At 31.7% G+C, this 24,283-nt stretch overlaps 1 protein-coding gene across 1 annotated transcript; it reads right to left on the minus strand.

The window, feature by feature from the left end:
* Positions 1–2,285: 2,285 nt before the first annotated feature.
* LOC143072007 (vesicular integral-membrane protein VIP36-like) lies at positions 2,286–13,735 on the minus strand. The gene is made up of 9 exons (XM_076246753.1): positions 13,576–13,735; positions 8,994–9,109; positions 7,741–7,855; positions 7,199–7,281; positions 6,658–6,819; positions 6,129–6,243; positions 5,115–5,170; positions 3,862–3,922; positions 2,286–3,031 (listed from the first exon to the last, which is right to left on the minus strand). The coding sequence occupies exons 1-9, from the start codon at positions 13,697–13,699 to the stop codon at positions 2,877–2,879; spliced, it is 987 nt and encodes a 328-aa protein (XP_076102868.1). The 5' UTR covers positions 13,700–13,735; the 3' UTR covers positions 2,286–2,876.
* Positions 13,736–24,283: the final 10,548 nt, after the last annotated feature.

A 24,283-nucleotide genomic window follows, 5' to 3' on the forward strand; every position in this document is an offset into this window, starting at 1 on the left:
AATAGAACAGGACTCCAACTTAAGCTTCTCATCTTCGCTAGCCAAGGGTTACAATCCACTCTCGTTCTCTCCACCCTTGGCAGATTAAGCCAACATTTGTGAAAACAATGTTGCGTCATCTATTAGAAGATTAAAGTCACACCCATTCCGAATACATTATTCTTGACCAATGGTAGCACTTGAACTCTTCAATTAGGAGGTAAAAACACGGTAGTGTCTAGATTCTACACACTTGGTAAAGCCGGAAACGAAAATATATGTCAACATTCATGCATTTGTGCATGAAACATACGCATGAACTTCTATAAGTTTATTAAAAACATTCAAGTTGTCACAAAATGAAGCTGTATGTTTAGGGGTATGAAGACATGTTGCTCAATAAACATGTGGCAATTGTTTACAAACACTTTCTACATTTACACATGATCATGTTATAGGCGCTTTTTGATTGGATGCAGCGAGGTTGGACTGCAACCAATAAAAATTCTTACCTTAGGTCTGCGAAATTTTATCTCAATCCGCCAAAGGTGGAGAGAACGGGGTGAATCGTAACCCTTGGCTAGCGCAGATGAAGCTTCTTTACAACAGAACTATGTATAACTATGAATAAAACAACATGTGTCATATATGTCAATATGACAGCAACCCAGTGATACAAATAACCTAAACAATAAATGTTTGAAGGTAAGGGAATCAAAAACCCCAACATTAAAATCATTCAAACCAACCATTAAATATAAAATCACAATGAACAACATAAGGTTACAATAACAACACGGTTTTAAGTTAATGGTTGTCCAATCACCTTTGGATTCTTTTTTTCTAATTTAGGCAAGGCTTTTATAATTTGATGGTTTACAGATCAGCTAACCCAATATTTCAATTTTCAGAAAAGACTTTTCTTTAAAATTTCAAGATTTTGCTATTCTTGCCTACACTACTTAATTCATTATCTCTAAAATATAAATAAGAAAGGAAACTAATCTCTGGGCATACTGAAGAACATACAGCAGGACAAGGGTAGAACTTAATAACCCCTCTGCTACATTACTGCTGTTTATACATAAAACAATTCCACTTCACAGGTGGTAGGATTGTTATAGTGCAATGTATTTCAAATTTTGTACACATGCTTTCCTGTTTGATGTGCAAATTTATTAAAAGCTATATGTACATTTTTTCAGTCATTATTCAACTAAAAGTCAAGGAAAACGTCAGAACATGCAAAAGAGAAGAGTACAGATATCATAATAAAAGCTTGAAAACACAAACATTCTATACAAATTTTTGTCATTTAAGATACTTTTTACATTTTTTATCAACCAAAAAATCAACCCACCCAAATGTTTCACATAAAAAATCTGTAAACCACCAAATTAAAATGTTGAACCAACTGTAATATATTACCATATGTAAAAAAACTACACTTACAATAAGACTAAAGTAACAAGGACTTTTAGAACTATTAACACTTATCTATATAGGTAGGACATAATGATACTGTAACAAACAATTCAAAATATTGTTAACAGAGATGATAATCATTCAGCACCAAATATTTGTAAAACAATTTTCTGATATCTTAAATAAAACACACATGTTTGAGTTTGTAGGCAGACCCTAAACACTTCAATTGAAAGGAAGTGAATAACCCAAACTTTATACAAGAGAGTTATCCATATAAGCATGTCACAATATATTAATTATATAAACATTTGATATACTGTAACTAATCACAGTGGATTCATTATTATTCATTGGATACCAATTGTTGTTTATTTTGTGGATATGGGTTAACAATTAAATTAAATGTTCAATGGATAACAAATTTCAAATAGACTTTTATGCAGACTTCTGCAAAACAATGAAATTAAAATATCCACGAAAACATGTAAGTTTACAATTATCCAAAAATTGGTACCAATGAAAATAAATAAATTCACAGTATATAAAGTCTGGTTCTCAGAATTGAAGTATTACCCAACTCAAGCAAAAAATAACCTTTTATTTTTTCTACATACAAATAAAACAATTAGGTTAAAAACATGAAGTCCTATGTGAAAGTAAGGTATATAATATATCTGCTAAAAGCTATTTTATTGAATTGAGAAGCTACTCAGAAGCTCTATGAATGATCTTTCACATCAAGATTTTCTTTTAAAATGCAACATTATTTGTGCACGGCCACAATATTACACAAACATTTGATTTACCTTAAGTGCCCCCCCCCCCCTAAATTTGATCTTTTGAATAGTTTAAGGGAAGTTATCATAAATTGTCTCATATCTCATATTTTATCCATATTCTGCTACCCAAGTATTTTTAATTTTTTAATAATTTCCACATAATGTACAATTTCAATTCTATATAAATAATATAATTATCAACCTTATCATGACCTATTTCACAACTTGTAGAATTTAATCAATGAATGTATTTCCCACCTTAAGTTTGGTTAGTTTTCTTATATAATTTGAACTGGATTTCAAAAATGTAATGGTTTTCCAAATTTTAAGGGAAACCAAAATATTATGACTTGCATTTTTTACAATTACAAAATCTTGTGCTAATATTATCAATCCACGATGATAATAATGAATGCAACAAGAAACATTCAGATTGAGCACAAAACAAATGATTCCAGTCAGGACTATTCCAAGAGATAGTGAGAAACTTTTCATTTGTAAACATGTATATAAAATATGCCAAATCTAATAAATTAAATACACATATACATGTATATATATGCCAAATTTGAAAATAATTTCTGAAACTATGAAGCTTTAATTGTCATTAAACTTAAAGGAATAGCCCTGAGGAATATAGTAAATAATTTACATAGTCTGATTATTGACAGCTGTAGAAGTACAATGATATCAGTAAAATCGTTTTCTAGAATAATCTTGATTTTTATTAAATATGATAAATCCTACTATAGCACAAACACCCAATCCAATGATTGCTAAAATGATCACTGCTAATAGTTTCCACCCTGATAAACCTGCTCCTCTTTTTTCATCTGATATATGCTCTGAAAAAAGAAACAGCAGATTTTGTATTAGTTATTCAAAATGTTGCTTACCTGAAGTTTTTTTCCCGTAATGTTTTTCAATATTTTTTTTATGTTTTGCAAACCACATGTATTTCAATACAGGACAAACTATACATCAATGAAAAATCAGTGAGGACAATTTCAATCATATATAGTATACTCACATTCTCTCAAAAATTAAATGGAAACAAAAGTTCAAGGTATCTTCAAACAACTAGTAATTGCCCAGCAGGTCTGAATTCACTTACATGTACACTCAACATAATTGAGCGTTTTGAGTGCAAGTCCAAATATTAAATATCTTAAAATACTGAAGCCAAGTTACATGTATTGATTAACGAAAGTTATGAATACACAATGTGATTTCAGTACAAGATCCACTCAGTGATTAAGGATACAAATTTCAGATTATCAGTTTAAATTGGTTCTTCTAACATTCCAACCAATAACTAAATTATCAAACAGCAGTATGATCCTTTCCTGTTTATAGAGTTAACTAATTTTATAGGTATATTACGAAAATCCTTTTTCAGCACAGTAAAGTGATATGAAAAATTATAGCTAGAAACTAAGGGTGCATGTGCTGCTGTCAATGAAATTAACAATGTCTTTATATGTAAAATAGCAATAAACAGATTGTCATTGGTCATCTCAGCTAGATTATATTTCTCACTTTCCCCATATTGGATCAAGCAAGAAAATCAATCCCGTTGAGATGACTAACGATAATCTATAAATCTACTTCAATGAAATGATTATAACCCCTCCAAACTGTTGAGATTTTTGTAAAAATATATATTAATACTTACCTCTAGGAGCCTCCATGTTATCTGCAGAAGGTAATCCTGAATATGCAGCTGGTTCATATTTCTAAAATAATACATATAAAATTGATTAAATCAGAATATAAACTAATCTTAACTTCAAAGAAAAAAATGTTTCACTTTTAATTAATTTATGTACACATAATAAGTCAATTTGTAATGACACTCTCCCCAAATCAGTGGATAGAGCATTCATCCTTATATTAATCTGATTTACAGCAGCTTTCCAGATTTTTTTTTCAACATCACTATAGCATGCATAGACAAAGAGCTGATGTTTTAAATGTGAAATGTAATATTCTTTTTTTTTTCTTTCTCGTGATAACCAACTTATAACTCAATTACTGCACTTATTTCATATAAATTATACTTGTCTAGTTTTTTTTTTTACAAATCTGTACTATAAAGTGAGTTGTATTTTGGTTCACTAGTGTTTAATAAGTTTCAGGTCAAGTTTGCATTTCATACAGGATGACCTACTAATTGAAGCAGTATTTACTTTATCATTCCCTTGGCAAGTCATTCCTACTTCTCTGGTTGTTATCACAATAAACATTGAGTATTGTTTACGTCATCTAATCCCCTTGCTAATTGCTTTACTTAAGCCATTAATCAAGGTCAAGGTGACCTAATTCTATTGTTGACATTTTCTATTTAACATAACATGTAATTTCTATGATTTGCAGTTGCTCACACGGTAACCTATACAAAACTTAAGCAATGTAATTCATACATAATTGAAGGTCAAGGTCACAAAATTAAGATCTTTATCTCTTAATTGATGCATCATCTAACAAAATAGCACTCATAAATTATTTGTAATTGCTCATATCCAAACCTTATAACATTTTTTTTTTATAAATTATCCTTCCATATATCAATTGAATGTCAAGGTCACATAATTTAAGTGTGAACCTTCTTGACCATCATCAACAGAACAAATCAATTGAAATATTTCATTGCTCTTATTTTTGTTTTTTGTTGTTGCTTAGACATGTAAGATGACCTTTAACTTAATATTAAACATACAAACAAAATATATTGAATTAGAGATAACTAACATAATTGATACTTAAGACAAAATATGGATGACAGATAAAATGTTTAGTGTGATTTTCAACAACAAACTTTTATCCCCCCCCCCCATCTAAACACAAAATAAAAATCAGATAATGTATATACATTATAATGAACATTTTATTGATTATATCATCTCTCATTATAATCATAAAACTTACAGCTGGTGCATTTGTATCTAGCTGGTAAACCTTCATTGATATAATATCATGATTATCTACAATCAAAATAGTATTCATGTACATGTAGTTCATTCATACTATAGTAAATGTCATCCTCATCAACAGAAAATTACCATTTTTTAAAATGATAGAAAAAATTCATAATCAATCATAAAACCAACAGAAATTTATTCCAAGTATATCATATTATCAAATGAATATAATGAATCTTAGAGAAGTAGTAAAACAATTGACTTTAATAAAGTCTATTACCTGTAACTTTTACCTGCCTGATAGCTTTAAATTGTCTCTGTTTAGATTGTATATGTATGATTGTCAACTCTCTGTTTAGATTGTATATGTATGATTGTCAACTCTCTGTTTAGTTTGTATAAGTATGATTGTCAACTCTCTGTTTAGATTGTATATGTATGATTGTCAACTCTCTGTTTAGATTGTATCTGTAGGATTGTCAACTCTCCATTTAGATTGTACATGTATGATTGTCAACTCTCAATTTAGATTGTACATGTATGATTGTCAACTCTCTGTTTAGATTGTATATGTATGAATGTAAAGAGAAAATGAGTACATTACTGCCTAGACTTTTGCTTACAGTTAATCAAGTACCGATCAGTACCTTTTCATACAATCTATATGTTGGTATAAGTCAATAAACACAACTGAAGGACCTGAACATAGACTAAACAGATCTTATTTGACTGCAACCATCTTATATAAACAACATTAAATTTATCTCACAGAATTAGTCAGAAAATAAACTGAAAGAATGAATGGACTTTAGACTGTAAAGTCTTTAAAAGCTGTTATATCAAAATGGCAATCTTAGTTCAAAAATTGATAGCTAGTGACATGTAATAAATTGTTGAAATAAACAAACATTTATACTTGTACAAGAGACATTGTACATATTAATTCATTGGAAGCTCAGCTGCCACTTTACATTCAAACTCTTACATGTGACCTGCATACATATACAGGTGAGAATCTTACCTGCTAGTTCACCTGTAGCTGCTGTGGCACCAAAGAAGTAACCTAAGGGTAATTTAACACCATGAACAGAAAAACATTCTTTCCAAGCATTTTTACCATCAACGTCTAATGAAACCTGAAAATACAGAATTATTTATAAAACTAATTAAATTAAAGTGTGTAATAAATCAGAGGCAAATACACAATATCATGATTATGTTGCTTTAAACTGTTTTATCAAAATAAAAATGTTTACACATGACATAAATATCAAAGACAAGAATTCAAAAAAAATGTATTGCCTTTCAGTTGGGGTAAATTTCCAGTACATGTATATTCACAAACATTCAGGAACTATCATAAAGTTTGTAATTCTTTAACCTCCTCAAATCAACCTCCAACTGATCTTACAATGGTTTTTATCAGTAATTCTGACAAGCCTTCAAACTCCACATCATGCATAGAAGATTAGTTATATAGATTTGAGTTTAAGTGATATTCCTTTTTTTTACTTCTAAAATCTTAAATCCTGTATAAATCAAACACTGACCTTAAGTTCATTATCTTGGTATCTGATTGCAATAAATGTATCATAATCTTTATTTCTAAATTTAGCTTCACATCCTGACACCATTGTATGTGTTCCATCTCTGTCATGATCATAATGTAAAGTTCCATTGTTAACCATCGCCGATATGTAGGGATGCTCATGCTGAAAAGAATAATTTAGAATAGGGAAAATATTTACCTTCATACAATGTATATTAAAGTATGAAACCTAACAACAAACTTAGCTACATTGTTGTACTTATCTTTTAAGTCTTATAACTTTATGCTTCACAGACACTATAAAGCTGAGACTTCAAAATTGGCATCTTGAATATGTTTCTTCCTTTTATACAGGGTGCATGTATCTGTGTTTACCAAATGGCACAAATTAAGACAGATCTGATAATTTATCACTATTTTCGTGTAAATGCAAATAGCTTACATCACCTAACTTATTACCAAAATTACTATCTATTTATTTTTATCTCAAGAAGCATTATAGTTCATTGTAAAAGAGTTGTCACATAATAAAATATTCTTACATTATGTGGTCCATTTTGATTGGCATATGTGTCTAGGTAAATAGCCAATCCAGTGTAAAAATCTCTATTTCCAAATACTGGGCCTGTAAAATAAAAAACACAAATATTGAGGCATGATTAAATGGATTGAGTAAAAAAACACACATACATCTTCTCTTTATTATTGTACATGAGTCTTGAAGATGTTGAAGTTAACCAATTTTGGTAATTTGAAGAAGTCAGCAATTTCAACATTTTGATAAAGATTGAAATTTTTTTTGCTGAAAATTACTGACTTGTCATACTTGTTTTTAAATAAAGAGAGAAATCCATGAAACATACGAATTTTGACCTCTATGAGTGACGGCAAAAATAAGGTATTTATGTCTTAGTCATTATACAAAATGGAAGTATTCCGGAAATATATTTTTCAAATTTACAAGGAACAACAGATCATTTAAATTAAGTTTTTTGATTTTCTTTTACATTATATTTTCTTATTTTTTTTCATTTAACACTATTTTTTGGGGTGTACCAGAATATGATGTTTTAGATAATATTACCTAGTTGGTTTCTGTCTCTTGTATACCATATTGCAAATCCATCCCCAAATAAGTTTTTTCCTGAACCATGAACTTTGAACTGTACATGCAATTCCCAATTTTTTATATGACATGGCTGAAATAATAAATGACAGTACATTTGTAATAGTTAAATTTTGATGATTTATGAACATGAACAATTGCACTAGACTTTCTGATATTGTTTAACATCTCACCTCTTATTTTGTTTTATTGATTTTGTATTTACATTGTGTCAAAGATCCAATTTATTTTTTCAGTGTCTGTTCACTTGTTTGTGTTAATATGTAGTTTGATTGAGTTAAGTCATTTCAATGGATATTTTTTAGTGTGTCTTTCTATGTTGTGATGTTTCACTATTGTTTCAGGTAAGGGTGAAGGTTGGTTTCTTATTAAAACTTTAAAACCTGCTGCATTTGTTTGCACTAGTCCTGAGTCAGGAACCTGATGTTAAGTGGTTGTCATTTGTTAATTTGGTTCATAAGTGTGTTTTTTTTTATATATAGATTACACCATTGATTTTCCTGTTTGAATGATTTTACACCTGTAATTTTAGGGGCCCTTAATAGCTTGCTGTTTGGTGTGAGACATGGCTACATGTTAAAGACAATTCTTTGATCTATAATCTTTAATGGTTTACTTTAACTAATTGTGATTTGGATTGAAAGTTTTCTCATTAGCACTCATACCACATCTTCATATATCTACGGTCTGTTCAACAGTTGTACAAGGCATACATTTAGTACCTCACAATATACCTGTTTTCACTGATGAAGTGTAAAGCAAACATCAATCAAACAATTAAATATATACATTTAGTACACAAGGCTACTGTATCTATTATGCATGATAGATTTATACACAACTATACATTTGGTACACAAGGCTACTGTATCTATTATGCATGTTTTATACACAACTTTATTGGATCTAAGGGAAATTTATAACTCGATACAAACTTGATACATGTACTTTTATATGATATAGATGTTTGGGGATTTCTTGTGTTGTTTTGTTTGTTTTCTCATTGATATATACTTCACATCCCCTTCATTCAAACAGGAAATTGGACAGAATATCCATGAAATAAGCCAATCAGCCACAATATGATATTAACTCTTTAGCAATGTTTAGCATCTTTGATAAATAATGGTGACACGTAATCATGTGTATGATTATTCCTAACCAGTGTATTCATAAACTCTTATTGTAGTTATTGAAGTTGTATATCCTACCTGTGTATTCCATATTCCTCCCTGTCTACTCTGGTGATCTGATGTAAGTCTAACATAATTATTAGTTACCAATGTACTACCAACAAAGTCCCATAATGGCATAGAAGCACCAGATCCTGCAAAAAAAATAGCATTAAGAAAAGTAAGCATGGTTTAAACATACTCACATAAGCTCTTGGGCATTGTGTATAAGATTCATAATGTTTGGTTGAGACACTAAAGTTAGAGAATGGAAACAAAAAATTCGGCAATTTTTCCTTTTGTAAAGGGGAATAACTCTAGAACAGTAAAAGTGACACCACCAAAATACTAACTTTATCTGTGTTTTGTGGTAAAATAGATTAAACTGGTAATAAACATTCTGTACAAGTTTTTAGTCCGACTGATATTTATGCTCTTTATCATGGGCCTTCCAATTTTCAAAATAAAAATATTTTATTCTTTACCAGTATTTCAATAATACTCATTCAATTGATCCCTTATAGTTTTATATACATGTATATATAGTTGGTTTAAAAATCTCTAAATTGAGTTCATTTTGGTTAATAGACATGATAGAAATAAATTCATGTGAGTAGTGGTTGACAAATTGAAATGATCCCTTGTTTGAAGATACTAATATCAGGAGGTTCAAAATTTTGAAAGCTGGAAACAGTATACATTGTACCTAAATAGGAAATGAATCTGATAAATTTTTCAGTTTAAAATTGATAACAAATCTTGGACTGAAACATGACTTCTCAAGATTTATAGATTTAGGTAGTGTCTGACTGAAACCACATAAATCTAATTGTAAATAAATACAAGTGTTATTATAAAAAGTTATATTTTGTCATGTAAAATGACCAAATATGTGTAGTTTATTTGATGGGAAGTCTTTTGTAATGGTTTGGGAATGCCGTTGGCACCATTTTTGTCAAGCCTTTGACTTTTGTCGAAAAAGTGAGACATAGCAATCCTTTATTCCATCTGCGGTGGTGGTGTTTCCACAAATAATCATTCTGTGGTGAAGTTTTTGAAATTTTAATAACTTTCTTAAACTATCCTTTATTTCTACCAATCTTGGACAGAAGCTTGTCTAGGATCATAGGATAGTGTCAAGAAGTAAATTTTGTAAAAAAAAAATCCCTTTTTTTTCGTATTTATTTTTTTCCAGTTAACATTACATACAGTCTGCAGTTAAAGTTATTAAACATTTATTAGATTCATAAACTAAATGTACGTGTATCCTGGACTTGTACCAAACTTGGACAGAAGTTTCTTTCAATCAAAAGATAGTATTGAGAGGAATATTATTAATTTTTTCCCCTCCTTTTTGTTGAGACGTGATTACCAGCAAAAGTCATGCGAGACACTGGGTTCCCCGGAACTTTCACAAATTTTTTTATCAGTTGGTTTTGCATTCTGTAAGTATACCCTTCTGTGATCATAGTGATGAAATTAATGTGATTATAACAATTTTTAAGTGACAGATTACAAGTTCAATAAACTGGCATCAATTTGAAAACTTGGTTTCAATGACATTTTATTAGAAATTATTAGGATAATAGCGAGTTCGCTATTCATGCTGTTGTAGCTTTATTACCACTAGAACACACCCGCGAAATCGCAGGAATATACAGCTTCTAAACTGTTGTAGGATGAATTTTTGTAAAAGATATTATGACTGGATAATTTCCTATAAAGTATCAAAAGTTCTTTCCTTTTTTCCAAAGTCCGTTCTTTTAAATTCAATTATAATTTTTTCGTGTTTCTGGCCTTATACCACAATTATTCTTCCCCTTTGATACAATGCATTTTTGGTAAAGTCAAATTAAATTTAAAATTTGCACCGCTTTAAACATGAACTAAATGAAACTTCTTATAGACCATTATTATTCTAATAAAATGTGCTTCTAGGACAATCCATCAGTGCCTTTCCTTTTGAGAGCCCTACTAACATGCCAATGGTAGGATTTGAATCTCATATAAATGACTAAGGCTCATTTGAGGGGTGGTCTGAGGGGTCCTGATCCCGAAATCCCGGCTTAAAAACATGAAATCCTGAGGTGCGTATTTTAACGAAATTCATATCCCGATATCACGAATTAAAAAATATATATATATTCCCGCATCCCGTAAAGATCAATCCCAAAATCCCAACCTTAAAAACACCCGATCCCGACGTCCCGAATATGTCCTGCCTCCCTATAATCTCTACCCTACTTTCATTTCGGCCAAATCACTACTTTCACTTTCAACAATAAATTTGTATGCCCCATTTATGGAAATTATGTTTTCTAGTCTGTTCGTCCATTCGTTCGTTCGTCTGTCTGTCCCGCTTCAGGTTAAAGTTTTTGTCGAGGTAGTTTTTGATGAAGTTGAAGTCCAACCAACTCGAAACTTAGTAAATATGTTCTCTATGATATGATATGATCTTTCTAATTTTAATGCCAAAAAGAACACACCCGCGAAATCATGGGCATTCAGAGCGTAGTTTAAAGTATGTAAAGTGTTGTTAGAAGAATTTTGTAAAATACTGAATGACTGGAGAATTTCAGCAAAAGTATCATAAGTCATAGGTTATTTGGGACAGGAATTTTTTTTATCCCTCCACCTTTATTTCCAAAGTTCCCAATTTTTGGTTTTCTATCAATTTTAATATAAACATACATTAAGTATGTTATGAACATTTAAGTAAGGAGCCTGTAATTCAGTGGTTGTCGTTTGTTTGTGTGTTACATATTTGTTTTTCTTTATTTTTTTTGTACATAAATAAGGCCGCTAGTTTTCTCGTTTGAATTGTTTTACATTGTCATTTCGGGGCCTTTTAAAGCTGAGTATGCGGTATGGGCTTTGCTCGTTTTTGAAGGCCGTACGGTGACCTATAGTTGTTAATTTTTTTTTTTGTAATCAATGAATTTTGTAAAAGATTTAATGATTGGAGAATTTCAGAAAAGGTATCAAAAGTTCACATGAATAATTTAAGCGCTTATCTGTATATTATGAACATTCATTACTATATAAATAAAGTGTATTTACTTTCAATTCTAAGTTTACTAATCGATCCATGGTGGTCATTGATATAGTATACAGACCCCTCTATTTAATAGACTCTGTGACCGCCGTGGATAGTAAACTTGAAAATGATAGCAGATAAAATTCTGAAAATACACTTTATTTGTAGTATGTGTATGTTCAAAGTATACAAAAAAAACGCAAACCGGAAGTCTAATCTGACTTAAAATTTCGTCCAATGACGGGACAATATCCGGATGCCTTTTTTCTCGTTTTTCTCCCAAAATAACTCAATCTGAATAATCATATGAATGGATGACAAATGCAACTATGCACTGTACCTATAGGACACAGAGGCGTGTTGATTAATTTATTGTGGAAAGAAGAGAAGCGACACACAAAATGAGGTCTTCTCGTTTAATAGTATAGATGACCCAACTATGAAATTGGCTACAAAATAACAATTAAGTAGTATTGGGTCCTGTCAATATATGTTCCTGTTGAAAGGAACTACGATGCTGGTCTGTATTGTAATTCTGTAAATTACATGTCTGTGAGCAAAATGAATGGATTTGCAATACAAACAAAATTACCTACTGTGGTTATTCATAAACTAACTAAGAAAAAACTTATTAAATTTGCCAAAACCTTATGACCTTCATAAAAAATCTTCAGTTCTTGCAAATATAAATATAATATAGCAGTTTGGCGTCAACTTCCTCCTCATCTGATCATGACATCAACTCATTAAGGTTCATCATAACAAATGGACAAATATGGCCGTATTTTTACCTCAAAAACTACTCTGTGTACAGACTTACCGGTGCTGTTTGAAAAGTTTTAATGCCTAGCATCCACTAGATATATAAAAGTTAAATGCATTTTGTGTTTAAGAAAGATAAAATCTTTCTTGGTTTTTGCTGGGCATTTTTTTTCCTTTCTTCAGAAGGTGCAAAAATAAACAAACACCTGCATTACTTTGATACTGTCCACTCACTGACTCAGATAAACTCTTTAACTCACCTATAGATGTAAAGATACCTGGTGTCTATGGTCAATTAAGGACAATGAAAACAATACAAACCGGTTTTTTACCTGAGGGAGCATCTCATAGTTGTTCCACAACTTAGTCAATTTTCACACCTTTTGCATAAAGGAAAAAAAATGCCCATCATAATCCAAAAGAGATTTTATCTTTCTGAAACACAAAATGGATTTAACTTTTGCATATCTAGTGGATGCTAGGCATTAAAACTTTTCCAACTTTACAGGTAAGTCTGTACTCAGAGTAATTTTTGGCATGTAAATACAGCCATATTTGTCCGTTTGTTATGATGAACCTTAATGATTAAGAGTCATTTCCTGAAAATTTGTTTCTAGAAATTATTTACATCATTTAGATGGAAGGTCCTATCAGTTTAAGGCCTCATTGTAAAAATCTGATAGATAATCCCAAAATTTATTGGATCAAGTGAAGAGTTACAACAAAGGAAAACCAGAGAACATGCAGACGAAAATTCTTTGAGGGCACATTTGACGCAGCAAACCCATGCGTAAACCATGCATGTCAAGAGCACTATCTCACCTTGATACGGTTTCACAAGGGTGTGTTCTCGCTTAAGGTAATCTTCTGTGTTCCATTCTCCTAGAACTTGCACGAAATTAATTAAATATACAAAGATAAATGCTGACCAACTGAACGCTGCCATTTTTCACACGAAGAACAACCACTTCCGGTTGGGAGAATCTGTAAGGTAGATAACTCGAGTGTAATTTCTTGCAACCAAAAAACTAACAAATTTCTCAAATAATAAAAAAATGACCAACAAATGTTTAGTTCAGTTAAAGCCATGGTTTGTCAAGCCACGAAGAGAGGTAAAATCCTTTCTAAGAAAAGGGAACAAATGCCGAAACGGGGTCCTGTTCAATCAAATCACGTTCGCCCCTATTCATGTTCGCCCCTTTCCGGTCTCACTAATTAGCGACAAGAAGAGTTTTAGCGACAATAAGCGTCAAGAAGCGAGAAGAAGATAAATTTTAGCGACAAGAAGCGACAAGATAACATATTTTTTTTTTATTAAAATTACTTATTCCAAATAAATATTAAAAGAATATGCAAAAGAAAACAATTTTAGCGACAAGAATTTCTGAAAGTTAATCATGTTAATATTGATAGAAAAAAATTTGAAACTATTATTTACATGATATGTTATCATTTATTATGTATAACAGCAAGTATTACGTTAACCCTGTCGTATTATGATATTACTTTTACTTGTGTTTTAGAACAATAATATATGTTATGTTTATTATATCTTTTTAATAAACTGGTAAATGAAATCATTACAGCAGTGTGTACTGGCTGGTCAGTGATCGCGTATGATACAATTTATGACACGCCTACATAGCTAATGAATATGCAAGAATATTATAGACAAGAACAGCATGCCGGCGATGTTGTTTTTCTAAGCCTGGAAATTTAGTAACGATCTGGGTGAATTTATCGATCCTTAAAATAAACTTTTTCGAAAAGGTTACCAATTCAACACTGTTATTAGAGCTTTAAATATTGTTTTTATTGGTATTAATATTGATTTTTTTATCAGTAAATTAAAATCAAACTAGTAAACTTAGTCTATGTTTCAAGAAGAAAGACGAAATTAAATGATAACCTCGCGAGGAGTCTTCTGGATAATACTCACTATTATAGTGTTGACAAATAAGAACAACAAATACCCTCCCGCAGTATAGATATCAGCACGCTATTATAAGACGTCCGATGCGGTTCCAAATACCTAGACTTCTAGCTACTAGTATGTGTCCCGTCAATGTTGTGATAAAGAAATGTATACATGACGTTCTTGATTCAATGAAACTCTTTTTTAATTTCAAAACTTTATTCTTTACAAGTTACACTAGTGCTATGCAAACTAACATGTGCTAGCGAAAAGTTAGACCACATCAAATTTCTAGTTTAGGTTTTTGCAAAATATATTTGATTAAAAAAAGGTTCTTTCTTATTGTAAATCCCCAATCTAATTATTAATAGTTTTTTTTATATCTTCATAGCACATTTTAATCAGACAATCATTATGGACATAAACGCTGCAAACATGCCGGAAAGTCAAGTATGTCCTTATAACATATGATTCGAATTTTAAAATGCTGAGTGAAAACTTATTTGACCTATGGCCACATGACTGTAAAGAAAGGTCATTATCTTCATTATGAACTCTTAAATTAACAAGCTGAAGACAAGAAATACATCACATATTTTAAACTGCACAGAACACTTTCATGTGAATTTCGGACATTGACAATGAATGTTCCTTTATACTTTAACTTCGATAATATTTACCAAGCCGAAAAAAGAGTAACATGACGTCTTGATGACGGTAAATATATTTGATGTGATATGGTCTTTAAATCTGGGATACCCAACATATGTCTTCTTTTGTAATGCAATGTACATAGTTTGCTGTAATACTGAAGACAAGTACAAATGTATGCATATTTGGTAGTCCGAAGACCACAAAATTTTTGCCTTTGAACCAAAACACATGATTTTTGGAAAATTGATCTAAGCACCCTATATAAATGATGTAAATGCCCTAAAACAGTACAAAATCTTAGGAACAAGTTTTTGAACATCGATGGTTGAATTAAAAACGTTTCGATATAGTTTACATTGTTGTAGTTGTCAATAAAATGAAATTGTATGCGACTGTCATACAAGTGAGAGATTTAGCTAGCTATAAAACCAGGTATAATCCACCGTTTTCTACATAAAGTAAACGCCTGTAATTAGTCAGGAATCAGACAGTTGTTATCCATTCGTTTGATGTGATTGAGCCTTTGATTTTGCCATTGATGAGATACATTGAATTTCCCTTAGACATCGGTATTTTTGTTACTTTATTTTTGTCTATGCTATTAGCTGTCTAGATTCACGAATTGTTATTATAGTAGTTTGTGTTTTGTACAAATGTATTGCTGGGTTTCAATTTCATATGTAGGTTAAATGCACATATCATTTGAAAAAAAGCACGACTTTCGTGATCCTCTCTTGCAAATCTGGACGATATTTGTTCCGAACATAATTCTATTTTAACATTAAATATTTTGTCTTTTTTATCTAATAGTTCAAATTAGATTTCTGATACAAAATTTTAATAAAGCTTGGTTGCAGCAGAGACATATTTACTCAATGTATATATCTCTTGTTGGAGTCACCATTATCAGGAGTTTCTATTTTAATTTCAAAATATATTTTACGTTACAAGACGTAATTTGAAATTATTTAGTCAGACGGAAAGACAGAATTTGTTGGTAAACCCAATTATGTATTTAAACCATCTTCAAACTTATTGGTTATCGTGTTTCCTACTTGATTTATTTTGGCTGTTTGTGTTGGTTTGTTGCTGACGTTTATTTCTGTTCGACATCGATTAAAACGCGGACCGCGAAGAAAAAGCCGAAATGAACAATGATATGAACAGTCATTTTCATACTTCTGTTCGCGTATAGAAGAGGATTCCAAGAGAGTTTATCTGTACCTATTATTTATGAAAAAGTTTGCTCAGGGGATTGAAAGATAAACTGATATATCTACAGGTTAATCAATTCACAAAGAAATACAGTTCAATGTCCCGACATGTATCAAATATTTCGTTAATTTTATGAAGACATTTTGCGAAGTATGAGAAGGCAGAAGAAAAATGTAATATCAACCGTTTGAAGGAACTGAATTAGATTGAAATTAATTTCTTCTAGTTGTCTGCCCATAGACCGTTATTTGTATTCCCGCGCTTCGTGGGATATAGCATTCAGCATGACAGGGCCGACTCGACTAGACGTGTTTCTCAGTTATTTTTTTTATCTTGCTTATGTGAATTTATTTGATGTTATATGAAATGTTTTGATTTCAGTAGTAATTATAAAAGAGGGACGAAAGATACCAAAGGGACAGTCAAACTCATAAATCCAAAACAACTGACAACGCCATGGCTAAAAACGAAAAAGACAAACAAACAACAGCACACACGACACAACATAGAAAACCAAAGAATAAACAACACGAACCCCACCAAAAAACTAGGGGTGATCTCATGTGCTCCGGAAGGGTAAGCAGATCCTGCTCCACATGTGCAACCCGTCGTGTTGCTTATGTGATAACAAATACGGTAAATAGTCTAATTCGGTAGGTCACATTCATGGAAGGGAAGGGGATTGTAGTTACGACGTAAGGAACATGTCCGATATCATTTGTAAAACGGTTATTCCATAACGGTCAACCAACTCGTGATGGCGTCCGTAAAATTTACGAAGGGATGATTTCAACTTCACCATTTGGAACTCTTGGTTTAATAGCTTCCTTGTGAGCAGCAACCCTCTATCAAAAAAATCATGATAAGAAATGAAAGCACGGGAATATCGTATCAATTGGGAGATATATACCCCGTATGCAGGTGCTGCTGGAATGTTGCTACTTAGAAATGGAAAGTTCACAATTGGAAAGCTGAAATCATCTCTTTTGTCGTAAAGTTTTGTTTTCAACCGACCCTTAGTGTCAATTTCTAGATGTAAGTCAAGATATGAGGCCGACTTAACTGTATCTGTAGTATCCTTTATCTCTAGCTCGATTGGATAGATGCGTTCCACATAGTCACCAAATTTTGAATTATTTAGTGAAAGAACATTATCTATATAGCGAAAAGTGGTTTTAAAGGATATTGCTAACTTCTTATCTTTCTTCCTAAGAAGTTCCTGCATGAAGTCAGCCTCATAATAATAAAGAAACAATTTTTTAAGTCGGTAAGTAGAGGGGCACAGTTTGTTCCCATTGGAATGCCGACAGTCTGTTGAAAAACACGTCCTCCGAACGTAACAAATATGTTGTCAATCAAGAAATCAAGCATCTTTATAATATCAAGCAAGATAATATAAATTACTTGACTATATTTTGTCGACATGATATTATGTATCATAATGTGTAATTAAAATCAGCACATGACACTGTCGTGTGGGTATTCAATTTGAACTTCAGTTTGGTTTTTATTAGTCTTATGTGCTTAGAGTTGGGTAGTCTATATATGGGCGTAGTAATTGTAGAAGAGCACTATCATTTGTGATGATTGAACTCTTTTGACATTAGAGTAATCTTCCTTTTACTTAAAAAAAACAATCTGTTTTAAAGATATTCATTCATTGACTGTTTGTACATATATTAACGATTGGTTGATTGGTGACTGTTCAACGCCCAGCATCAAATACTTAGTCTACATGCATAGGCAGGAGGATAACATGTGAATGCAGTATGAAAATTGTATTCTTTATACAAACCGTTTCGGTTAGACTGACATTTTAAGTGCCAGCCCACAAGATAACATTACGTCTACCAAAGATATACATAACCCTACTTGGACGCAGTCTTCAAGTTGCTCTTAATCCTAAATATCCAGTGCTTCACAGAGATGGAGAAACCGCTACTTTTTTTAAGTGTTTCGATTGACATATCCGAGAAACGGACTAATAACCTTCAACACATGATTCGATTCGAGCACACTACCAAATACAATAGACCATCGAGAATTTGACAATGAGTGAGTTTTCTTTAAGCTTCGAATAAAACTTTAGGTATTTTCCCATTTACAATTGATTTTGAACTATTTTTGTATAAAATAACTTTCCATAAATGACTTTTATCAGATTATGTTTTATTTCTGTCATTCATAAGAGGTATGCCTGTATTTTTATTTATTTGGTGTAATATCGGCGAATGCTACATTAAGAGAAAATACATCCGTGTTTATGACGAAACATAGACATAATTATCAAACATAATAAGATTGAAGATTTGTATATTTGATCTGATTTTTATTTCATAAAGTGTATATGTACTAGGATAACCATATCAATATCGCTGTATCAAGTCAACTTTCATAAAACTACACAAAACACATATTTTCAAAACACAGTCACAGGCACAAATAGCCATAATCCATCTTAAATCAATATACCAAACCTAATTAAGAACAAAAAAGGAATTAAAACATATTAAACATCTGTTCTCAGTTTCCAAAAGGCCTATAGGTAAAATAGAATAGGCTTAGAATTAACGTTGATGTTCTGTCTCTCACATGATATGAAATAATCAATAACTAGCATGCAATAACATAAGCAAATGGAACTAGGTGGGTATAAAGTAAGGCAACATTATTTTACCGTAGCAAATGGAACGAGGTGGTCTATAAAGTAAGGCAACATTATTTTACCTAACCAAATGAATTGAGGTGGCAACAGTATTTTACCTAAGCACAAATCTTATAAATTGATTCAGAATGCAAATCTTCCATACAAATAAAAACTGCCGGAATCGTATGAACTTAAAAAAGGAGCGAGACCCCCGGATGTGTCGATAGGGTTAGCGCTTCCTGCAATATATGTACAAACCGTCTGGAGATTGGGTAAAGAGAATCGGTTAAGTTACAGATCAGAAGACTATTCTGGTATTTAAGAAAAAAGACTACAGAAAAAAGGTTATAAACCTATGGGTATGGACACAGATATACCATTAATCCCCCAAAAGACAGAAGTCAGGTCTGACCGTGCAATACTCTCAAGGTCAATTAAAACAAACCTCGTCGTCGTCGATACACCGTATCGGTCAACCAATTCGTGATAGAGACTGCATGTAAAACTTATAAGTTCCAATTTAAGTTGTCCTTTCTCAACAATATGGGATCAGTTATTTTGTAAGGAGCACAATCCTGCTAAAACAATTCATATTAGTCTGAACATGCACAAGCGAAACGTCTCAGTTGAAGATATCTTGAGATGGATAAAAAAATATGTTACTGCTAAGAAATGAGCAGTTGACAATTTGAAAATTGAAATCATCACGTTTGTCATAGATTATAATTTGGAGTCGTCCATCTGTGCTAATTTCGAGCGAAAGATCGAGATCTAGTTTCGATAGTATCCGTAATGTCAAGTTCACTAGGATATATGAGATGCAGACGCTCATCCAATTGTGGCTTTTTGAGTGAGTGACAGAACATCATCAACATATCTGAAAATGAATAACAAAAGACTTTGTAAGATTTTTTATTTTTTCTGTGATAAATGTTTGCATACATTGATTTTTGCTTCGTATGACTTTTTGTGTACATACATGTACATGAACAAGTCGGTCAGTTGGGGTTCACGCTTAGGAACCAATGAAATACAGAATGTCTGTTGAAGTATCAATCCATTCAACTCAACAAATAATATAGGATGGTCTTGAAGTATAGATTTTGGGTACTGACGTTATATATCATCTTAATAACGTTTAATAGTAATGATAATTCTTTTATTTTTCCTTTTGAATATTACTTTTAACTTTTTTTCTATTGTTGGTGCTATCCATTTGACGTGGCTCGGTACTTGTACATCCCGTCATTGTGTTATTGTCTTTAGTTTTTGCTTATGTGTTTTGTCTATCTGCTTATTTGTGTTTCTTTGTTGCCTATTTTTTTTTTTTTTTTTTTTCACAGTGATTAAGATTGTAACACAATGTTGACTATTGTGTCCCTATTTTGACATTTTTAACTATTATATCTGATTGTTTTGTTCACATATATAATAATCGTTGTCAATATAATGGAATTTATACGGCTGTCATACAAGTGAGAGGTTTAGCTAGCTATAAAACAAGGTAAAATCCACCATTTTCTACAACAGAAAATGCCCGTACCAAGCAAGGAATATGACAGTTGTTATCCATTCGTTTGAGCTTTAGATTTTGTCATTGATTAGGGACTTCTGTTTTGTATATTCCTCGGAGTTCGATAGTTGTGCGATTTATTTTATATCTGTAAATGTTTAAACAACATTTAGTGAGTTTTGTGTTGATGGTAGACCTATAATATTGTCTTTTTCATTTATCCAAAACTTCTATTTTTATTATCTTCAGAGTGGCAAGTTGTATATTTGAACATATAGTAAATTTGATTAATGCATACAATTATTGGTGTAACGACACTTTCAGGACTTTTGGCTCTATCTCGTGGCGGTCAACTTTAAAATCTACTGGTTGAGGAAGCTAGAGTGCCCAGAGAAAATATTGAATACCGTATGTTTATATGTTTGTTTGGATTAGTTGTGTCCTTGCGTTGCTATCTGATTGACTTAAAACCAATTACTTCCTTGTGTTCAAATGATATATCGGAATTAAAAATTGTTAAGAAAAAGTTCATTTCAAACAAATGAAATAACTTTGCCAAAACACAGTGATTTCTTAAAGTAAAACAAAATTGATCAGGCAAAATCCAATTAATCACAACAATTTACGGAATAACAGGACAACGAATGACATGTGAAACTATTTATTAAATAAAGTTGTTATTTGTAAACATTAAATTTATGGGAAAATCCCTCTATATCAAACATGTCGGTTAAATGGGTAAAATACTACAATGCTCAAATCATTAATAATAAAAAGATATATGCCGAAAAGTATAAATAAAATTAGCTGATTCGAATGTTTATTGATTTGACACATTCATCACAAATTCAAGTGTTGCATCTACCCAGATTAAAGAGTTTGAAGGTAAAATGTGTAAAAATGTTGTTAGAAAATCAATGAACTGGGTAGTATGTAAACCCACACTCAACATCGAGGGTTGTACATGGAATTGCCACTTAGTTAAACCTTTGATCGTCTCTTATGAATGTGTCGCCATTACGTCAACATTTAATACTTGATAATTTCAACCATTTCTTTTTTCCATGCACTTTGGTCATGTTTATATTACCTTAAACTCTTTTGATAGCTTCAACCCATCGTCATGCATGTTTAACATCTTCCTGCATTATAAAAGCCTGGCTCCTATCTTTCCTGTTGCCGCTTATTTTAGAAAATCACTTTGACAAACAGGAGACGCTATAGTAAATTCGATATATTGACAATGAAGTTACTGCTAGTAGTGGACCTCTAGTCCTTAGTGAAATAACCGCGCGATAATCAGAAACGTTGGCAATTATTTATGCATACATTTTGCTGACTTTAGTTGCTTTATTCTTCTGAAAATTTGGTATATTCCATTGGCAAGATATCGATCGCACTGTTCTAACGACTTACGTTTACAGATCTTTTTACTGACTCTCTTATAGAAACATCGAATGTGCTATTATATAAATAACACATAGCTGAGAAGGTGATAGAGCAGATTGGTACCCCGAGAAAACATTGTCAACCGCAGGCAAATTTTCTATTTTTTCATTTTGACAGTTAGATAATAAAATCTGAGCCAAAACGTAAAACTTACGCTTTCTATTCAATTACTTGATGTAAATACAATTCATTGTCCTTTAAATTGTCGATTTTTGATTGGTCTGGACGAGAGGGTTACATTAAAAAAATGTCACCCGCTCAGCCATGTGATAGAGTAAATTGACACTCTCGTATTAGCCAATCAAAATATGGCATTTCAACGTGAAGTATAATAATTTATAAATAACACATAGCTGAGAGGGTGATCGACGGGATTGTTATCCCGAGAAAACATTGTCAACCGCGGCGAAGTCAAGGTTGACAATGCTTTTTCGAGGGGTACCAATCTGCTCTATCACCCTCTCAGCTATGTGTTATTTAATTTATTATACTGAATAACCAATCATTATTGTCTTTTACAGATTAATTTCATTTTAAAAGTATTTTCCATGACCTCACGTACATAACAAAATTACGGGTATTAGAAAAATACAACAAAAGTTAAGCAAGATGTTTTATTTTTTTATTTTGACAGTCAAATAATAAAATCTGAGTCAAAAAGTATATCTTAAGCATTGTATTTAAAAACTTGATGTAAATTCAATTCATTGTTCTTGAAATAATCGATTTGTGGTTGGTTTGGACGAGAGGGTAACATTCAAAAAAATTATTACCCGCTCAGCCATGTGATAGAGTAAATTAACATCCTCGTATTAACCAATCAAAATATGGCATTTTAACGTAAAGTATAACATGTATAATAATAACAAATGTTTCAGGAAAAAAATTGCGGTGTTTATTTTATATGGCCTAAGGTAGATTTGGCTATGACTTTTTAGGTCCTTTTATGTTAATGGCTATTCAACATTTTCGATCCTTGTAAATTTTGGCTTTCAAATATACGGTTTTAACATTCTGATGAAGGTAAATCCAACAAAGCGTTTCGGATTCATAAAACCTTTAACGTTTTGTTTTCATTTTTTACAGCACTGAGTTATATCAGCACAGTAGTCAGTTCTTCGGTACTAACTTGATTTATAACAGAATATCTTATATAGCTTGTTCATAAATTTTGTAATTAAACTCCCTCAGGCAAATTTGACCTCATATAAAAAAGAAGATGTGGTATGATTGCCAATGAGACAACTATCCACAAAAGACCAAAATGACACAGACATTAACAACTATAGGTCACCGTACGGCCTTAACAATGAGCAAAGCCCATACCGCACAGTGAGCTATAAAAGGCCCCGATAAGACAATGTAAAACAATTCAAACGAGAAAACCAACGGCCTTATTTATGTAAAAAAAATGAACGAAACACAAATATGTAACACATAAACAAACGACAACTACTGAATTACAGGCTCCTGACTTGGGACAGGCACATACATAAATAATGTGGCGGGGTTAAACATGTTAGTGGGATCCCAACCCTCCCCCTAACCTGGGACAGTGGTATTTGGATTTGACTATGTTTTTAGGTCTTTTTTTGGGTTGATAGTTCTTCAACGTTTTCGGTCCTTATAAATCCTTGGCTTTGAGCGTTCTTGATGGAGATAAATCCAGAAAAGCGCTTCGAACACATGTTTTTTTTTACCATATTGATGTTTATAATGTTTGATATGAATTGATATCAGATTGCTTTGATCTTATTGTCATGACTTTATCATCAAACTATGTTCCATTACTGTATGCCCTTTGAAGCTTAGCACACAAAACATTCAAAAGAACAAATCCCATTTTAGTCATTTTGAGAATAGGATTTTGATGGTGAATCTTTGATAGTCTCTTTTAAATTTGTTCTCAGCTTCTTAAGGCTTGGGTCTTTGTCGGAATACCATATGTTGACAACTATATAGTCTTAAGTATTTTTTTACGTTTCGTGTTGTCTTACTGACGTACATAAGATTCTTTTTTTTATTCACTTCTATACTTGTTCCGAATATCAAGTTGTTTTCTCTACTGTTCTAAAGTTATTTGGTATGTCTGAATTAATTTAGATTTTGTTTCATATATGACTTTACACGTAATATA

The sequence above is a fragment of the Mytilus galloprovincialis genome, chromosome 4 (assembly GCF_965363235.1).
Source record: "Mytilus galloprovincialis chromosome 4, xbMytGall1.hap1.1, whole genome shotgun sequence".
Taxonomy (NCBI): Eukaryota; Metazoa; Mollusca; class Bivalvia; order Mytilida; family Mytilidae; genus Mytilus; species Mytilus galloprovincialis.

Excerpts from the sequence above, each read along its gene's own strand:
- LOC143072007 (XM_076246753.1), bottom strand. The coding sequence starts at position 13,699 with ATGGCAGCGTTCAGTTGGTCAGCATTTATCTTTGTATATTTAATTAAT. Across the intron at positions 7,856-8,993 it reads GAGGAATATGGAATACACAG|CCATGTCATATAAAAAATTG; the intron begins GTAGGATATACA and ends TTATTATTTCAG. Across the intron at positions 6,244-6,657 it reads ACCAAGATAATGAACTTAAG|GTTTCATTAGACGTTGATGG; the intron begins GTCAGTGTTTGA and ends CTGTATTTTCAG.